At 38.2% G+C, this 21,810-nt stretch overlaps 1 protein-coding gene across 3 annotated transcripts in view; it reads right to left on the reverse strand.

Annotated features, from left to right (window-relative positions):
* Positions 1-21,810, reverse strand: part of ttll7 (tubulin tyrosine ligase-like family, member 7) — a 254,532-nt gene that overhangs the window by 196,525 nt on the left and 36,197 nt on the right. For all 3 annotated transcript variants that reach the window (XM_039735295.1, XM_039735293.1, XM_039735294.1), the window contains exons 2-3: positions 18,979-19,129; positions 18,039-18,170 (exon numbers count right to left, since the gene is read on the reverse strand). In XM_039735295.1, coding sequence (XP_039591229.1) covers positions 18,039-18,170; positions 18,979-19,003 — 157 coding nt within the window. In that variant the 5' untranslated portion in view covers positions 19,004-19,129. The remainder of the gene's footprint in view (positions 1-18,038; positions 18,171-18,978; positions 19,130-21,810) is intronic.

Raw genomic sequence — 21,810 nt, forward strand, 5'->3', positions numbered from 1 at the left:
CACAGGATTGGTTCCTGCCTTGTGCCCTGTGATGGCTGGGATTGGCTCCAGCAGACCCCTGTGTTCGGATTCAGCGGGTTGGAAAATGGATAGATGGATACAGAACGTGTTACTTTTAAGCCTGAATTTTGGCTACACTGAAGAAGCCTCAATGAAAAATAAAGCCTTGTTAAACTAGAGATTGAAAAAAGTTATATATTTATGAGTCAAGAAGTCATGCCAAATATCCAGAAGTCAATATGATAGCTCCCTGTGAATATCTAGTATAAAATGGCATTGAAGACCTAATTGCTTACTTCAGCAAGTGAGCACCTTCCACCTTTGTGGTGACTGACATCATTATCTGAAACAGAAGACAAATAAGGCAAGAAAGTAGCAAACAAACATTTCATCTGTGAAGCACAATGATGCTGCAGAATGCATAAGAATCCCAATAATGCTGCATTCATGAAATGACTAAAACACCTACTACATGAAGATCCCATTGAATTTCTGTAAATATTCCACATAAAAGTTCATGACATTCTCATTTTCTGTCTCCTTCTCTGTCCATGACTCCTCACTTCATTTCCAGATATGCCTTTCTCTTTTATAATATTTACATCATCCCTGGTTGCCCTTTTAGTGTCTTTGCTTTTAACCAGCCTTTGAGAACTTCCCTTATTACTAACTGTTCTCATTGTACATAAATTAATAATTTATTCATTCAGTCTAAAATAGTTTTCAAAACCTTTTTATATTTGTCTACCATATGCAAGATATAGTTAGTTGCCCATCTCACAAGCTTGTTAATCGATTCCTTTCATGTTTCTCAATGTTAACTTTGACAAAGTCTCTAATTTGCTTCTTCCTTTCTTATTAAAGGCCAATGTGAATAAACAAAATTATTCTGAATTTCACACATTCACTCATCTTCTTCATGAGCGCTCTGTTTTGCTAATATAAAAATACAACATTCTCAGACCCACTTCAGGCGTGTGGGACTGCAGTTTATCTGGACAGCACTGAACCAATTCTGGACAAAATAACAGTCCATCACAGGGCATACAGATGCATACACTCAAGCAGGGCTCCTGACACCTGTTCATCTCTAACATTTGTATGTCTTACAGGACCAAATTCTATAGACTGGCTGGTCTGGAAGTGTTGCTGCCTTCCACATAACTTCACTGACTTCACTCTCTGTCTTTTTATTTTTAGGCCGAGTATGATACATCCCTATTAAGCAATACCTAATCTTTCTTTTAATATCAGGGAGAAAAGTAACACTGTGTTTTTTCTCTCAACTATCACTGTCTTTCTTATTTTGTTGGCCCAACCTACTGCACTCCAGGTCTATCCAAAACTATTAATATTGTGTTGAAATGACAAGAATCATATTGAACTGATTGAGTGTCAGAAATGGTTTTTTGTGTTACCATACTGAGAGAATCCTAAAGACTAGTCTTGAAACTTTTACCTATTTTGTTTTAAGCACTATTTTCTATCCAGTTTTACCTTTAAAGCTTTAAGTTTGAAGTTCAGATGTTCTTTTGAATACAGTCATCTTGCATACTGCCACCATGAAGACATCACAATACACACAACGTGTGCATCATATGCCTCTCAATGCAATGCAGCCACAGTTTCGAAGTGGAGGCATCCATGCCAAAACACAACACAGAATTCAAATAGCAACACAGTGAAATCACTAAGATAACAATAAAATGTGTGCACAATAAGTAATAAATATTTTGCAACAGGCAAAATAAAGCACAAAATAAAAAATGTGTTCCTGACAACTACAGGATATGCTGACTCTGGCAGCAACTTCCTTTAAACACTATTAAGATGAACAACATTTTCAATGATGCAGATGTCCTTTTCTCGCAAAAAAGCATTGCGTATCCCTACCCATGTTGTCTACAAACTCTACTGCCTATAGTTGCCTCAATTTGTTCAGCAAAATGTACATATTACATTATACCAAGAAGACACCAGGGATAAGCCTACTACTAAAGTTGCAAAAGGCAACAGAAATCCATATTGGCAAAAGGAAAAGTCCTGTATTTACTAGTTTGGACAGTCATGTGTCACAAGGGGACAGTGTTCCTTCCTCTTATATGTATAAGTTAAATCACCAAAATGGCACAGCCCTGTATGATGTAAGGCGGAATGAATAGAATAACTGACCAGAAAAGGAGACATTGTTGGGAGCCAAGTCAAGTTTGAAACCAAAAAAAGCAATCCTATCCATCATCAGTCCCAATCAGAAACTAAAATCTGCACAAGAAATTCCCCCAAGACATTAGAGGGCAGTTCACCAAGGAGATCCTATCATAATCCGAATCTCTACTAAGCAGAAGACTTAGATCATAGGAGGGCTGTCAGCAGATGGTCACTAATTAGGGAAACTGGAGGCACATGAAGCCTTTATTAAGGCTTTGTGAATTTGACTTTGACAGCCCTCATAAGTGCAGGGAGAATGGAGGCTACCAGAAGGAGCTCAAGTCAGGAGTCCCTTCATTTCTGTTTCTTCATCTAATTCTTGACTAGGGTTGTAAATCCATGTACAGTATATACCAAAAAAAGGAAGTTCTAAGTGTAATTTTCTTTTGCTGACATTTTTTGCAATTTGCTTTCTAATCTGTTATTTCTTTTATGATGAAGAAATGAAAAAAAATATATATAAGACAGATAGGGGCCGCAGTCGTCCCCTTGAACCCTCAGACCAGACACCAAATAAAAGTCCAAAATAATGACTTTTTATTATAATAAAGTGCACAAAACACCCTCCACTCCACAATACTAATGATAATACCAATAATCAAATCCTCCATTCCCAGACATGATGTCACCCTTCCTCCCAACTCAGCTCAACACTCTGGGATTTCCCACAGTCCTTTATAGTCCTTGACCCGGAAGTTTTCTCTCTCTCTGTCCATGTGACTGGCAACACTTCCGGGTCAGAAGAAAACTCCTTTTCTTCAACCCGGAAGTATGTCATTTCTTCTGTCCCCGTGACTGGGACGTACTTCCAAGGCTGTATGGAAAATAATCCTTGAGCCTCCCTGCAGCGTCCTCTGGTGGCCCCCATGGTATCCAGCAGGGCTGTAAAGGAAAACTCCAAGGTCCATGATGCCCTGCTGGAATTCGGGGCATCTCCATGTCGTAGGGAGGGCTCCATCTGGCGGCGTGGGGGTGTTGGCCGGGATGAATGGCAGGCCATACACCACTATATATATATATATATATATATATATACCAGCAAAATACCCGCGCTTCGCAGCGGAGAAGTAGTGTGTTAAAGAAGTAATGAAAAAGAAAAGGAAGCATTTTGAAAATAACGTAACATGATTGTCAATGTAATTGTTTTGTCACTGTTGTGAGTGATGAGTGTTGCTGTCATATATATATATATACCCAAACACACACATATAAACATATATATATACATATCCATACATATATACATATACACATATATATATATACACACACACATATATACATATGTACATATACACACATACATATACATACAGACACATATATACACACAAATACATATATATACATACACACACATATATACAGTCTTTGGGGTGCGAGCAACTGTTGCTGGGGGTGCCAGAATCCATGAAAGAAGAAAAATGAAAAACATTATTTGTACAAAATCTTAATTTATTTATCCATTCGTAAATAATTAAATGGGCAGGCTATTTCGTATCAGTGCAATACGCTGCTTGTTAAAACGGATGACTCCCGCTCTTACGTGCAAGTCTGCGTGGATATTATGAACTATCGTATCTGTTCAAGTTCTATTTAAATTTTAAATAGAAGGAATTTTTATTTAGTCGACACAATATTATTCCGGAATAAATCAACTCAAACCTTAAATAACTTATAATATTTTGCTCTCCATAAAAATATATCCTGTCTAAATTATACAAGTTAGAAATAAAGTAAACGTTAAAAGAACAAACATTCCAATTTCTTTACTTATGTAATTTTACATAAAAAATAAACTTAAATTTTAAATATCCCAAAAGATTTTGCTCTCCATAAAAATATATCCTGTCAAAATTATACAAATTAAAATATCAACATGGTGCATAACAAAACCTAGAAATATAAATAAAATTTGTTCTTTTCAGCAATAACAAATCAAATCATTCAGTTGTCTTTGCTCTTATGTCATTTTATCAGAGCTGGACGCCTGGCATCTTTTTTTGGCAACAAGTTCGTTTATGTTTGGTGTGAGGTTCTGTGTTGTGGAGATTCTCAGAATGGAGTGCAGGTGCTCATCAGTGAGGCGACTTCTGTGTGCTGTTTTGTTAGTCTTCATGACTGAGAAGAGCTTCTCACACAGATATGTGGTACCAAACATGCACAAGGTTCGAACCGCATGTAGACGGAGCTGGAGCATTTGTGCGGGAATGGAGTGAATAAACTGTATGGGCCGTGCAGTATCGTACTTTGCCTTCAGTGTGCCATTACACTGCAACTCAATCACCTCCATCTGAATCTGCACAGGTGCAGTTTCCACATCGACGGCAAATGGGTTGCGAAACAACTCAAAATTCTTTTTTTGTTCTTCAAAGTCACCAAAGCGCCGTGCGAACTCAGTGCACAGTGCGCTCAGTTTATCAGCAAAGTGCGTATTTGGGAACACCGTTGTGCCAATCTGGTTCAAGATTACTTGGCAAAAGGGAAAGTGGGGCAAGTTGCACTGGTGCATTTGTGTCTCCCATAAAAGTAGCTTCACTTGAAATCACTTTGTGATTTTGCACGGGTAAAAACGTCTGCTTAAGTGTCAGATTCTTCTTTAACTCTTCTGCTTTCTGTATCTTGTGCATTGCATTCAGGTCTTTCAGGTTATCTTGATGTTTTGTCTCATAGTGCCGTCTTAGATTAAATTCTGTAATTACAGCCACATTAGCTCCACAAATGAGACACACGGGTTTACCGGCAATGTCAGTAAACATATACTCAGCCTCCCATCGGTTTTTAAAGGCTCTATATTCAGAATCACCTTTTCTCTTCGGCATCGTGTGGGCCGTCTTAGATTAAATTCTGTAATTACAGCCACATTAGCTCCACAAATGAGACACACGGGTTTACCGGCAATGTCAGTAAACATATACTCAGCCTCCCATCGGTTTTTAAAGGCTCTATATTCAGAATCACCTTTTCTCTTCGGCATCGTGTGGGCTAGCTTCGCAATAACTTGCAGCATCATAAGCTAGACTTGATTAAAGCGGTAAGTGTTCAGCAAGGCAGCTGAAACGCTGCATTATGGGATCTGTAGTTTATCGTGTTAACAGCGCTTCATATCCCCGGGCCATTAATAACAATAATAAAGTATATAAAATGATCTCGCGGGCTGGGACTGGGCGGTCTCATGGTCTGGAATCCCTACAGATTTTATTTTTTCTCCAGCCGTCTGGAGTTTTTGTTTTTCTGCCCCTGGCCATTGAACCTTACTCTTATTCGATGTTAATTAATGTTGATTTATTTTGTTTTCTTATTGTGTCTTTTATTTTTCTATTCTTTATTATGTAAAGCACTTTGAGCTACTGTTTGTATGAAAATGTGCTATATAAATAAATGTTATTGTTGTTGTTGTTGGATATATTTACACGCCGGACCGGATGTGGCCCGTGGGCCTTGAGTTTGACACATATGGACTAAATAGAACTTGAAAAGAAATATTTTTCGAATGTGATCGCGCAATTCAGATCGAGTTGACGCGCACTACAGTACATCGCGCCCGCGTGCTATTGTGGTTTTGCCTGTGTGCCTCAATAAGTTACCCTCCCCTCGCTCTTACTAACAAAACAATCATTGATCGCGAATAAAGTATCCATTATTCATAAAGCTTCAATTGGTGATCTGTCTTTCTGCGTTAACCGCATATTTTTTCATACATCTCAAACCTTACTCTTATTCGATGTTAATTAATGTTGATTTATTTTGTTTTCTTATTGTGTCTTTTATTTTTCTATTCTTTATTATGTAAAGCACTTTGAGAAATGAATCAAGAAGCGCACGTACATACTTAGTGCATCCCCTCTCGGGAATCGAACCTCGGAAGTCAGCGCTAGAGGCGAAGCCTCTACTATTGCGCCACGGCATGCAGTTTGTCTATTTGAGCGTAGCAGTGTAATTCGGTTTTTGTTCAGCACTCTTTGGAACTGTTGCTTTTGTCTGCGCTCGTCAGTTCACGTGAGCCGCTGAATATGGTTTTATATGTCACTCGCTCGCTTCTAATTGTTTCGCTGCCTTCTTAATTATATAATGCATGTTTTCTTCAGCGCTTTTTGTAGCTCTTCCTGGTTTTCTACGTAATGCGTGATTATGTGAGAGGCGTGATGATGTCACACGAAACTCCGCCCCCACGGCTTTCGAGCTCAACTCCATTACAGTAAATGGAGAAAAATAGCTTCTAGTTATGACCATTATGCGTAGAATTTCCTACCCAACTTTTGTAAGGAAGCTGTAAGGAATGAGCCTGCCAAATTTCAGCCTTCTACCTACACGGGAAGTTGGAGAATTAGTGATGAGTCAGTGAGTCAGCCAGTCAGTGAGTCAGTCAGTTAGTGAGGGCTTTGCCTTTTATTAGTATAGATTATATAAATATATATATACTGTATATATATATATATATATGTGTATGTGTATATATATATATATATATATATATATATATACATATATACACACACACACACACATATATATTAACTAGTGGGCTCCACCCCCTGTTCACTTCGCTCGCCAATCTCTACCCCTGTTCCCCTCCAGCGCTATGCGCCATTGTGAAGAGGGGGGCTAAACGCACCCCAAGGAGACTGGAAACAATTATTCCTCTAGAAGCAAAACTTTACATTTCAATCCATCTGCATAATTAAAATTCTATGTATAGTTTTTTTTTATATATATCTAATAAAATACCACATATAAAATTAATTAGCTTTTTTTTTAATGTCTGAATAACTGCATAATTAGATGCATACACACACACACACACACACACATATATATATATATATACATACACATACATATATATACACATATATTGTCACACACGTGCGAGTAGGAGGCAGCTAAAGGGCCTGAGTAATTGTAATAAAACATCCGACCAGGGGGCGGCGGAGTGCACTAACTGTCTTTCTCAGTTCCCTACAGACCTTTACCGGGAAATCCTGAAAGGTTCCGGCCCCTCAGAAGACGTCACTTCCGAAGCCGGCCCCTTTGACGACGTCACTTCCGAAGCTGGCCCCTTTGATGACGTCACTTCCGAAGTCAACCCCTTTGATGACATCACTTCTGGTTCCGGCCTCTTTGCTGACATCAGTTCCTCTCCAGACCTTTAAAGCCTCCATCTTGGGCTACTATAGCCAGTTCTGTTTTGGACACTGTGATATGCACATTGTGTATTTGATTCAGAAGGAGGATGAGAACTCTAAGTTATGAAGGGAAAGTTTTATTAATAAAAGCAATAATTGTGCCAAAACTTTTATACTTGGCATCAATCACACTGCCCACGTTTAAAGTACTAAAAGAAATAGAAAGACTTTTGTTTTACTTTTTCTGGGGCTCTTTATATGAAAGATTAGGGCAGAAAAAAGTTAAAAGGCAAAAAGACAAAGGAGGCAAAGGATTCCTGGATTTAAGGAAGCTGCTAAAGGTCAAATATGTAGCAGAAATCATACAGCTAATCCAAGGGAAACAGGGAAAGTCATCAGACTTACTAAAATATAAATTAGAAATTGTACTAAGGAGATATGGAATCTACAACCCGACAAATAATAGACCTACAGCCTTCATTGTACCAAAGCACTTGGAAAAAGTGGAAGAAGTGCTAGATGAAATGCAGGTACGGGGAAAAGATGCAAAAATCTTCAGTACTTGTAACTTGTTAACAAAAGTACTTGAGGAGAAGGAAGTGGAAGTGTTGATTAAAGAACTCCCACGGGGAGAGGCAGGGACCATGTGGAAGATGGTATCAGCAAAAGAACTGTCAACCAACCTTGGGGATATGGCATGGGAGGCAGCACATGACATCATGAGAACAAATAAGAACTTGTTTAAAAGGAAAGGGGTAAAAAGTGACAGGTGCCCAAGGAAAAACTGTAATGGAATAGAGACGGCACAACATATCATGTGGACTGCTTCTACGCAAAGAAAGTGTGGGAAAGTGCAACAAAAAAGTTCTTAAATAATATTGCTGTAGATAAAGACCTGATACTGTATGTTTATTTTCGCCAGAATATAGAGGAAAAGGAAAAATTTAACTACAAGGTTAAAATAAACTACATAAAGCAGGCAATATGGGAAATTAGAAATAGACTAATTTGGAAAAAGAAAAAGGTTTACCCAATTGCAAGTGTTTTTCAGATGGCACAAAAGCAAATAAACGAACACGAACAAGACTCCCAAGAAATTAGAAAACAAAGATAAATAAGGTAAGCAACGTACCTTTTTAAATTAAAACTCCTCAATGTCTTTTAAATGTTTTTATTGCAATCGGCAATTTTCAATACTCCATGTTAACATACACGAGAGCAGGGAAAGAGCCAACAGAAAAATTCTAAGAAAATTTTAAACTCATATTTTAATTTGAAAAGATATGAAATAAAATTGAATTAGAACAAAAAAAAAAAGAAAAAAAAAATTTGATTCAGAAAACCCTTTTGCAGCTGGGAAAAACAATATACAGGTGGCTGCCCCAAACCTTTATAATGTCTTGGACTTGTTTGTATGACAATATACACACATATATACACATATACAAATACACACACACATACATACACATTCATATATGCATTCATAATACATATATACACATACACACTCCTTTTTGTTTCTGCCATGTGGTAAATGAATCGTTAATTATTCAACAGAATGAATTTGACTAATCATTGGCATGATTAAATGCCACCCCCTTTCCATTGCACTGATGTACCGAGTAGCTAAATATGCTTGAACTTCATCCTGAGACTGTTCTTTCAATAAAGTTACGTGTACTCTATCGTGCCCTTTATGAATTTACTTGTAGATGTACTTAATACTCAGAACCAATGCACAATACTTGACATTAATATGACATCGAATCGTTTGAGCAAATACAGGTTATATGATACAATTATTGAATTATCAATCATCACAATTTTACCATCTTTCTTTCCGTGATAAGTGTGTTGTTCGTGACGATTATCTCTTTGGCGATAATCAGGAAAGCCAGCCTTAGTCATATCTATTGATTGAACAAACGCTTTTGGAAATTTCTTTAAGCACTTTTTCTCTTTTGAGTCCCAACATTCTGAATCTTTTAAATGTGGTCCGTGAGACATGACTTTGTGCCATAATTCAGGATAGGTTTCTCTGTTTGGAATTTCATCACAGACAAACCGATCTACATCATCAGTAGTTAATAACTTATTTTGCAAAGTAACTAATAAATACATGTGAGGTAAACCCCTTTTTTGAAATTCGATCGTGTAAATGTATGCTCTGATTTGACCAAAGACCGTTTTGATCCTATGTTGCATCGCTTCTCCGTGGTCATTGACCGAATTGTGGTTCCTTCAAAAACTAAACTTGTCATAGCTTTAATTGTTGCGGGACCACAGATTCTCATAGCATATGTTCCATCCTTCTTTTAACAGGAAGTACGGATGGTGTTAACGCTTGTACATATTCTACAGGATATTATACGCACTATCAGCACCAACTGCTTCAGCATAGCCTATTTATACGCATTTAACCAATTTGCTGTGTAATCGATGATGCAAATGAGAAAAGATTATTGTAGACTCTGATATTTTGCCTGTAGTGTTTGTGGATTTCACGTTCACCAAACAACAAATCATTTAATTCTCACGGGATAGGCCTCTTCATTGGGAGGTGAAACTACTTTTCCCTTATGGCAACAGGAATTACCCGATCTAAAAGTCTCTGACTTAAACTTTAAAGCCTTACAATATCTGCATACTTTTGACATATCACCTATGTCTATATATTTGATCTCTTTTTGCTGTTCCTTTATTTCACCAAGTAATATTTTCCGTTTGTTTGTGCTAATGCAATCTTTATTACCTTTTTTTTTTTATATACTTTCGATTTTTCCGACTTTTATATTTTTTAACTTGCTCTGCATGTGTATCGCGCCAATATTTTTGAACGTCATTATGAAGTCTTTTATTTCTGACCCGGATTTGACCTACGAGCTTTCAATTCCATATCGTCCAGGGTGATTATTACTTTCCTTATTTTCAGAACTTTCACATATATTATTACTGTTCTCTTGTGCATCCTTTTTTGCTTTTCTCTCCAACACTTTCATGTCTCTTTTCGACACTCTGCTCTTTCTTCTTCACTTAGTTGTTCACGTGCCATCTATAACATTTTTAAGAGCTGGAAGCACATGAACTGTGTCTGCCAAAAGCATTCCAACAACTGCGAGGTTTGATGTCCATGAACTTGTTTTAAATTGTTTGTAAACAGGGTGTGACGTGCAAAAGTCACCGTCTCACAGGTCTTGCTTCCGACTGTTGTAATGTCTAGTCTCACGTGATGTCAAAGTGTCTCTCCAAGATGATCACGTCTTGACCCAAGATTTTTTTTTTATAATATACTAGCAAAATACCCGCGCTTCGCAGTGGAGAAGTAGTGTGTTAAAGAAGTAATGAAAAAGAAAAGGAAACTTTTTGAAAATAACGTAACATGATTGTCAATGTAATTGTTTTGTCACTGTTGTGAGTGATGAGTGTTGCTGTCATATATATATATTTTGTCACGCACGTGCGAGTAGCAGACCGCGGACGGATTTTAACACAGCTGGGAAGACATTCGCCGACAGGGAATGGCGGGGTACTAACTTTCTCCCTGTGCTTTCTTTCAGAAAAAGCCGCTCCGCCGCCATAAGCCGGCTTTGCCCGCAGTACGTTACTTACGCCCTTCCTCCGCCACCTTGTCCTGACGTCATCGATCCCAGCCTCCCTCACGGTTCTTTCCCAGCATTCCACCACTTCCGGCTCCTCCCTCATAAAATGGCCGCCGATGCCATGTTTCGGCGTCGCGCATATGAACTGTAAAGTTTATATTTTTTACCTGCATTTTCTTTTTTTATTGTGGAGCATCTACAATATACGGGGCTGGAAAACCAAAAAACTTTATGTTGTGTCCTTCTCCATCTTTTACAATATATATATATATATATATATCTATATATATATATATATACACACACACATACAGTATAAACATATATATATACATATCCATACAGATTGTGGTAGATAGGGGGAGCTCTCGCTCCCTTGAACCCCTGTCCATGACTCCAGACACCAGGTAAAAGTCCTCCAATTGACTTTATTAAATCTCCACAGTGTACAAAACACCCTCTCCTCCACTATACTCATAAATCACAATAACTACAATAATAAACCAATCCTCCAGCTCCCAGGCGTGTTGCCACCCTTCCACCCAGCTCAGCTCGCTATCTAGGAGCTCCCACAGTCCTTTTATATCTCCTGACCCGGAAGTGTTCCTAATCCCCAGTCCATGTGATTCTCAATCACTTCCGGGTCAGGTAAAAGTTCTTTTCTTCAACCCGGAAGCCCGTCGCTCTTCCTATGACAAACATCCGGGTCATAGGGCATGAAGAAATCTTCGGTCCTCCCTGCAGCTCCCTCTTATAGCCCCCACGGCATCCAGCAGGGCTGTGCATAAAAACTCCATTGTCCATGATGCCCTGCTGGTATTCTGGGGACCTCCATGCTGAAAGGAGGGCTCAACCTGGCGGCTTGGGGGTATTGGCCGGGATAAACGGCCGGCCATCCTCCACAATATATACATATACACATATACACATATTTATACATATATATACATATATATATACATATCTGCATATACACAGATACATATACATACGCACACATATATACACACAAATACATATATATATACATACACACACACATATATAAACATATATATACATATACATACATATCTACATATATACACACACAGCTATTTCGTATCAGTGCAATACGCTGTTTGTTAAAACGGATGACACCCGCTCTTATGTGCAAGTCTGCGTGGATATTATGAACTATCGTATTTGTTCAAGTTCTATTTAAATTTTAAATAGAAGGAATTTTTATTTAGTCGACAGAAATATCTTTGGTAGGAATGGTAAAAACAGACAGGAATATTATTCCTGAATAAATCAACTCAAACCTTAAACAACTTATAATATTTTGCTCTCCATAAAAATATATCCTGTCTAAATTATACAAGTTAGAAATAAAGTAAACATTAAAAGAACAAACATTCAAATTTCTTTACTCTTATGTAATTTTATATTTTATAAAAATAAACTTAGATTTTAAATATCCCAAAAGATTTTGCTCTCCATAAAAATATATCCTGTCAAAATTATACAAATTCAAATATGAACATGCTGCATAACAAAACCTAGAAATATAAATAAAATGTGTTCCTTTCAGCAATAACAAATCAAATCATTCAGTTGTCTTTGCTCATATGTCATTTTAGAGCTGGACGCCTGGCATCTTTTTGGCAACAGGTTCGTTTCTGTTTGGTGTGAGGTTCTGTGTTGTGGAGATTCTCAGGATGGATTGCAGGTGCTCATCAGTGAGGCGACTCCTGTGTGCTGTTTTGTTAGTCTTTATCACTGAGAAGAGCTTCTCACACAGATATGTGCTACCAAACATGCACAAGGTTCGAGCCGCATGTAGACGGACTTTTTGTTCTTCAAAGTCACCAAAGCGCCGTGCAAACTCAGTGCGCTCAGTTTATCAGCAAAGTGCGATTTGGGAACACCGTAGTGACGACTTGGTTTAACATTACTTGGTAACAGGGAAAGTGGGGCAAGTGAACTGGTGCATTTGTGTCTCCCATAAAAGCAGCTTCACTTGAAATCACTTTGTGATTGTGCACGGTAAAACGTCCGCTGAAGTGTCAGATTCTTATTTAATTCTTCTGCTTTCTGTATCTTCTGCATTGCATTCAGGTCTTTCAGGTTACCCTGATGTTTTGTTTTATAGTGCCGTCTTAGATTAAATTCTGTAATTACAGCCACATTAGCTCCACAAATGAGACACACGGGTTCAGTAAACATATACTCAGCCTCCCATCGGTTTTAAAGGCTCTATTTTCAGAATCAACTTTTCTCTTCAGCATCGTGTGAGCTAGCTTCGCAATAACTTGCAGCATCTTAAGGTAGACTTGATTAACGCGTAACTGTTCGGCAAGGCAGCTGAAGCGCTGCATTATGGGATCTGTAGTTTATTGTGTTACCAGCGCTTCATATACCGGGCTTTAATAACAATAATACAGTATATAAAATGATCTCGGGCGGATATAATTACGCCGGGCGGATGTGGCCCGCGCCCTTGAGTTTGACACATATGGACTAAATAGAACTTGAAAAGATATATTTTTTCAAATGTGATCGCAATTCAGATAGAGTTGACGCGCACTACAGCCTGCATGCCTCAATAAGTCATCCTGCCCTTGCCCTTACTTTTTACCGTTCATCTAATGAATACACTGAGTATGGCTTTACCAAAACAATCATTGATGGCGAATAAAGTATCCATTATTCGAGTATGTAGATCGGGTATATATATATATACATATATATATACCCGCGTATCGCAGCGAGAAGTAGTGTGTTAAAAAGCTAGAAAAGAAAAGGGAACATTTTAAAAATAACGTAACATGACTGTCAATATACAGTATTTGTTTTGTGAGTGTTACTGAGTGTTGCTGTCATCAAGGATTTGATTATCATTATTTCTTTCAATCAGGTTCGTATTTGTAGGATGTGTTGTGTTCAAGTTACATTCCGTGTTTGTCAATCGTTGTAAAGATGACAGGTTTCATTCATCGATTCGTTTCTTACTGCATCAATAAACAGCTCGTCTTCTTCTTTATCTGAGACCTGACACACTGCATGCACGGGTTTTTTACACTGTCTTCCTTTAGCGGGACATTGACTTTTCCAACGTGTGCTTTGTTTCCGCAGTAGTTGGATTTATGAATATGCTTGTATGTATGAGACGCTTCATATTTTTGCTGCCTTTTCAATTGTGTAATTGGTTTTGTTCAGCTCTTTGGAACTGTTGCCTTTTATCTGTGCACTGCGCCAGTTCACGTGAGCCACTCGGTGTACATGCATCGAAGGTTCCCAGCTGTGCTGGTGCCATCTCGTGCTATGTCCATGGCTGTATTTAATGTTACCTTAGTCCTGGCACTTAAAACTTTCTCTCGCAGTTTTGCTGAGTTTGTGTCAAACACCACCCTGACCATCTCATCTTCCTCTCCATAAGCACAGTCCTTCACCCGTGAATATTTACCCGTGGCAGTTTGCTATTGGATTGCCGCTGACGGACGGCCTTATATGGGCAGGCACTAAATTACAAACGCCAGCGCAGCCTGTCTATGAACTTAATTTAAAGTGTAGGTTTACATCGTGCTTTGTTTCAAGTAGCAGAACTCATGAATATGGTTGTATATGTCACTCGCCGCTTCTTATTGTTTCGCTGCCTTCTCAATTATATAATGCATGTTTTCTTCAGCGCTTTTGAGGTCTTCCTGGTTTTCTATGTACTGCGTGATTACGGGAGGCGTGATGATGTCACACGAAACTCCGCCCCACGGCGTTGAAGCTCATCTCCATTACAGTAAATGGAAAAACTGCTTCCAGTTATGACCATTACGCGTAGAATTTCGATATAAAACCTGCCCAACTTTTGTAAGGAAGCTGTAAGGAATGAACCTGCCAAATTTCAGCCTTCCACCCACACGGGAAGCTGGAGAATTAGTGATGAGTCAGTGAGTGAGTGAGTCAGTGAGTGAGTGAGTGAGTGAGGAGGGCTTTGCCTTTTATATTTTATATATATATATATATATATATATATATATATATATATATATATACACTCTTTGGGGTGTGAGCAACTGTTGCTGGGGGTGCCAGAATCCATCAAGGAAGAAAAATGAAAAACATTATTTGTACAAAATCTTAATTTATTTATCCATTCCTAAATAATTAAATGGGCAGGCTATTTCGTATCAGTGCAATACACTGCTTGTTAAAACGGATGACTCCCGCTCTTACGTGCAAGTCTGCGTGGATATTATGAACTATCGTATCTGTTTAAGTTCTATTTAAATTTTAAATAGAAGAAATTTTTATTTAGTTGACAGAAATGTCTTTGGTAGGAATGTAAGTTAAATGTAGGCATCATTGCATCAATTTTTCTTCACCATAGAAATGTAAAGAGTAAATTCGCCTTACATTCTAACCAAAGATATTTGTGTCGACTAAATAGAACTTGAAAAGATATATTTTTTCGAATGTGATCGCGCAATTCAGATTGAGTTGACACGCACTACATTGAGCCCGCATGCTATTGTGGTTTTGCCTGCGTGCCTCTATAAGTCATCCTCTCCTCGCTCTTACTTTTTTACCGTTCATCTAATGATTACACTGAGTATGGTTTTACCAAAACAATCATTGATGGCGAATAAAGTATCCATTATTCATAAAGCTTCAATTGGTGATCTGTCTTTCTGCGTTAACCGCATATTTTTTCATACGTCTCAAACCAAGGGGATGCGAGGGTAAAATGAATCGGGAAGCGCTGATATATATGTATGTGTGTATTTATATATGTGTGTATATATATATTGAAATAGTTTTACTGTGAAATAATGCAAAGAGTACAGACACGTGTTTCGCCCTAATTTTGGGGTCATCAGGCGTACATACTCAGTGCACCCCCTCTTGGGAATCGAACCTCGGCGCTAGAGGCGAAGCCTCTTCCATTACGTCACGGCGTGTGGTTTGTCTATTTGAGAGTATGTAGATCGGGGTATATATATATATATATATATATACATATACATATATACTCGCGCTTCGCAGCGGAGAAGTAGTGTGTTAAAGAAGTTATGAAAAAGAAAAGGGAAAATTTTAAAAATAACGTAACATGATTGTCAATATACAGTAATTGTTTTGTGAGTGTTATGAGTGTTGCTGTCATCAAGGATTTGATTATCATTATTTCTTTCAATCAGGTTCGTATTTGTAGGATGTGTTGTGTTCAAGTTACATTCCGTGTTTGTCAATCGTTGTAAAGATAACAGGTTTCATTCATCGATTCGTATCTTACTGCATCAATAAACAGCTCGTCTTCCTCTTTATCTGAGACGTGACAAACTTCATGCACGTTTTTTTTTTTACACGGTCTTCCTTTAGCGGGACATTGACTTTTTCCACCATGTGCTTTGTTTCCGCAGTAGTTGCACTTATGAATATGCTTATATGTGTCAGACACTTCATATTTTTTTTTTTTTCCATTACTTAAGACAAACACCATTTCGCTTGTCCCCTTTTTCATTTTACTGCCTTTTCAATTGTGTAATTCGGTTTTTGTTCAGCACTCTTTGGAACTGTTGCTTTTTGTCTGTGCACTGCGTCAGTTCACGTGAGCCGCTCGGTATACATGCTTCGAAGGTTCCCAGCAGTGCTGGTGCCATCTCGTGCGATGTCCACGGCTGTATTTAATGTTAGCTAAGACCCGGCACTTAAAAGTTTCTCTCGCAGTTTCGCTGAGTTTGTGCCAAACACCACCCTGACCATCTCATCTTCGCAGAAGAAAGAGTAATAGTAAAAGGCTGTGAGCACTGTGGGGTTTGTGCATTGCATTGTGTTGTACTGAGGACTAGAAAGTAAAAAAAGCGTGTGTGTTTGGGGCATTCTTAGTTCGTCTTTATCTATGTTCCGGCTGTTTTGCACTATATATATACACTGATCAACCACATTAAAACCTCTGACTTGTGAAGTGAACAACATTAATTATCTCATTACAATGGCATGCGTTAAGGTGTGGGATACATTAGGCAGCAAGGGAACAGTCAGTTCTTAAAGGTGATGTGTTGAAAGCAGGAAAAATGGGAAAATGTAAGAATATGAGTAACTACGTGATGATAAGATAACTGGAACAAAGCATCTCCAAAACAGCACATCTTGTGGCATGTTCCCGGTATGTAGTGGTTAGAGCCTAGCAAAAGTGGTCAAATGAAGGACAAGTGGTGAGCCTGCAGGAGTGTCATGGGAGCCCAAGGCTAGCCTGTCTGGTCCGATCTGAAGGAATCACGACTGTAGCACAAATTGCTGAAAAACCTAAGGCTGGTCATGAGAGAAAGGTGTCTGAACACACTGTGCATCACATCTTGCTATGTATGGAACTACGTAGCCACAGATCGGTTAAGAGTGTCTATACTGAACCCGTCCACCCCCAAAAGCATCTACAATGAGCATGTGAGTATCAGAACTGGATTATGGAGCAGTGGAAGAAGATGGACTGCAGCAGTGGAAGAAGATGGACTGGTCTACATGTGTGTCATTTACCTGGGGAAAATGGCAGGAGGATGCACTTTGGGTAGAAGGCAAGCCAGCAGAGGCAGTGTGATGCTCTGGACAATGTTCTGCAGGAAAACCTTAGGTTGTGGAATTCATGTGGATATTACTTTGACATGTGCCAGCTACTTAATGACTGTTGCAGACCACATACACCCCTTCAAAAGTATTACCTGGTGGCAGTGGCCTCTTTCAGTAGGATAATACACCCTGTCAGACTGTACAAATTGTTAAGGAATGGTTTGAGGAACATGACAAAAGGTTCAAGGTGTTGAATTAGCCTCCAAATTCCTCACTGAGTGGGGGAATGTGCTGAAAAAATAAACCTGATTAATGAAGGCCCCACTTTGGGGCTTAAAGGACTTACAGGACTTAAAGGATCTGATGCTAACATCTTGCTGCCAGATACCACAGGACACTTTCAGAGGTCTTGTGGAGTCCATACTTTAATGGGTCAGAGATATATATATAACAATTTAAGCAATGTTTAATATTCTATAAATTGCATTTTAATAGTGCCTAGTATTAGAGGAAAGGAACTAATAAAACATATAGGTTTGATCAGCCGACAATAAAATCATACCTATTTCATATTTTGTTCCAGCCACATTTGCTGTGATGTGTCCTTTCTTCTTCTTCTGTCGAATCTTTCGCTTTCCAGTACTCTTATATGAGACTGCAGACTGAAGAGTCATGGTGGATGTTCCTTGATCATCTGTAACAGCAATATTATGCCTTATATGAAACTGGCCTTACTTTCAAAATTCACTATAATTTATTATTTACAAATATGTACTATAGAGTAAAAATGTAAATAAGTTTTTAAAGGCTTACAATGTGTCTTCATGAAACAATGGTTCACAATGCAAAAAAACAAACCAGCAAATCTTTGACTTGCATGCCGGGTGTTTTAGTAAACGAAAGGTAAAGAAGACAAGATTAAGCACTGAAATTTTCAAGCCAATGCCTATTATACAACTAAGCCCTCCAAAACTTTGTAACAGGACATGTCTTCGAGTTCAAACCCTTCCCCTAAATATGCTTGTAGAGATAATAAGATGTGGTTAAAGGGAATTCATTCTCCATATTCCATTAATTCCCCCCCACCATTCCAATTTGAATGTCAGCAGTTCTCAATTTGAATCTATGACTATTAATTTTGGGCAGGGCCAGACTTTGAGAGTAGCAAGTGCCAGCTTATAATTGGTTTTGATTTAAAGAGATGCAGAGTGCCAGACTGGGTATCTCATAATCACATAAACAAAAGGACAATTGAGTAAATGCAGCTGAGCTCTGGAAATGCAAAACACTTTCTTGATCAGTACTGAAATTCCCTTGTCAGGCACTCTTAATTAGCACTCTTAACTGAAAACAGTATCATAGCTCATTATTATCCTTTCATACAATCAAAAATCTTATTGCTCTGTGCCAAACCTATTTTATCTTTGTCAAGTAACTTTCAATATTACAGTGATAGTGATAGTGATAGATTTATTGCTTTCAGATTACGTGTTTATACCTACCTCCATCATTAGGAGGAGACGGCATTGCACACTTTTCGGGTTTAATAGCACAGTCTGTTTTTTCTGCCAGGCTCTTGGGATTCTGAGGTGGAAGTCCACTGATCTTTTTATTTTCTTAATTGCTTTTTAACACCATTGCAGCAGGTATAGTCTGAAAGGTAAGGTATGGTTTATAGAAGGTAGAAAGATACTGATTTTACAAAGATTAATCATTTTAAAAATCAAGCAGAGCCATTACTGCTGACAAAACACTTTCTCATTAACCAGCTCTAATCTGCACTATTGTAGGTGTGGCTGTTTCATAGCAACTTCGCACTGCAAATTTTGCAAGATTAGATTTCAGAATTTGTAATTTTTCTTCATACAATATGCTAGTATACCTTCTTGAATGTCACAAATAAAAAAGTTTAAACTTAATAATGTAATCTATCTCCAGAAACAATAAAGCAAGATTTAGAAAACATTTGTATATACAGAATGTTCAAACGTGTTATTCTCCCATTACTGCTAAACCTGACACCTAGGAAAGAAACTATTATCATAAAAAGGGAGGTTGTACACCACCTAATTGTAATTTCTTATTCTCACAAATGCTGCATTTACATCTTCTTTTAATTAATTATCTTAGTCTTGCAATAAAAAACTAATAAAGACATTCAACATTTCTTCATAAAAATATGCAATGCACTATGCAGGCCTTAAAGCAGAATCTAAGAAAGCAAAGTTAGGGTCATTCAAGGTAAAGACAAAGAAGGGATGTTTGAGCAACTATAGGCACTGCTAAATAATTAACTGACTGTCCATTACTTTCTATACTGTGATGGACTGAAAGGGTGTAATCCTATCTTGATGCCAATGCTCCTGGGACTGTCTGTATAGTTCAGAAGCCTAAAATTCAAATAAGTGTTAACATGGATGAATCTGACCATCCAGTGTAAATTTTAATTAACTAGGGTGCTCCACCTCCTGCTCGCTTCGCTCACCCACCCCTGTGTTTGGTTTACCGGATATACAATACAATATAATTTATTTTTTGTATAGCGCAAAATCGCACAAGAAGTGCCACAATGGGCTTTAACAGACCCTGCCATCTGACAGCCCCCCAGCCTTGACCCTCTAAGAAGACCAGAAAAAACTCCCAAAAAAAAACCCTTGTGGGGAAAAAAATCGAAAAAACCTTGGGAAAGGCAGTTCAAAGACAGAACCCTTTCCAGATAGGTTGCATGTGCAGTGGGTGTCAAAAATAAGGGGGTCAATACAATACAGTACAATATATAGAACAGAATAAATCCTCAATACAGTATAAATATAAAAATTCAAGAAGTATGGAGTAGAATTTCACATTAGATGATATCACGTAATATGATTTGGATTTGTTATAAGTCCTGGAGACCTCATTCATCACGCTGCCTCCCCCATTTTCCCATTCCACATCTGATATAGCGCTAATCCGATGAAAGGACCCCTCTTTCCCTCGATTCCTGCGATCCTCCATCAGGGATGACTTTACCTTAGGCAGGAAATATACAATTTAAAGAGATTGTTATTTTCTTGGGAATTGTTACATATGCATTATTTTCACTTTTACTTTAAAAACTTTTGTAAAAACAATACTTGTCCTTTATTTCTGGCCCTGTGCATGGTTACATCTCTTTCTTGCCAGACGTATAATGCTGCTCATGTTGTGAAGGGGTAGGGGGTGCGGCTGAACGCACACTAAGAATATGCCTTTGGATCATTTGCTGTCTTTTTGCTGCTTGCAAGCTGCCTCTTCTGTTTGTCGCGTGTCATTGTTTTAAGAGCTGGGAGTACATGATGTTTGTCTGCCAAATGCAATACAACAATTGCTAGGTTAGATGTCTGTGGACTTGTTTTAAACGATGGCTCACTGCCTGGTCTCACGTGACGTCGTAAAAACAATATTTGTCCTTTATTTCCGACCCCGGTTAAATTCTTTCTTGCAGGACGTATAATGCTGTTTGTGTTGTGGGGCAGGGGGCTGCTATCGCGCTGCCCTTCAATCTTTTTAAAGCCTGTACAGCCGCTGTCCTTTTTGCTACTTTGTGTCTCTGCTGCTCACGTTGTGATCGCTTGTCCATGATCATAAATATACACCTGACCGAATTGTGTTTTCTTTGAAATTAAACTTGTCATTGCTTTAACTGTTTCGGGTCCACAGATTGTCATAGCGTATGTTCCATTATTGTGTAAATCTACATTTTGTGCATTGAATGATGTGAATGCGAAAAAAACTTTGTTTTCTGCTCTTTCCCTTTTATTTCTGACCTCGCTTTGTCCTGCTATTTTTTCAATTACACCTGGTCCTGATGATTAATTTCCTTTTTTTGTGATAATGTGATCTTCTATTCGTCGACGTTTCATTTATAATGTATTGTCCTTTATACCCTTTATATGCACTGACACACCTATATCTGTGTGTGCTGCTTCTCTTTACACTACTGATTTTTTTTTTTTTGCCCATTCTCTTTCGTCTCACGGTTCTTTTATTTGTCTTTCGTGATCACGTATCGTCACCTAGTCATTCATTCCGAGGGATTTTTTTTATAATAGAGAGATATGAACATGAAATAAAGGGGTCGCATAGGCTATTTTTGATAAAAATAAAAACAAATATTACTGAATAAGTGCTCCAAGGGAACTGGACGTTCAGAACAGCAGAAGACCAATCAGTGGCCACATCAACAGAGAGAGACACCTATAGTAGCAATGGCTGAGCTTCTCTGTGTGAAACCTTAGACTGATAAAGCTATTAGGGAGTGGTAAGCTTAGCCTGTGCAAAAAGTGTTCCATAATTAAACTTTCCACAAGCCT

The sequence above is a fragment of the Polypterus senegalus genome, chromosome 14, assembly GCF_016835505.1.
Source record: "Polypterus senegalus isolate Bchr_013 chromosome 14, ASM1683550v1, whole genome shotgun sequence".
NCBI lineage: Eukaryota > Metazoa > Chordata > Cladistia > Polypteriformes > Polypteridae > Polypterus > Polypterus senegalus.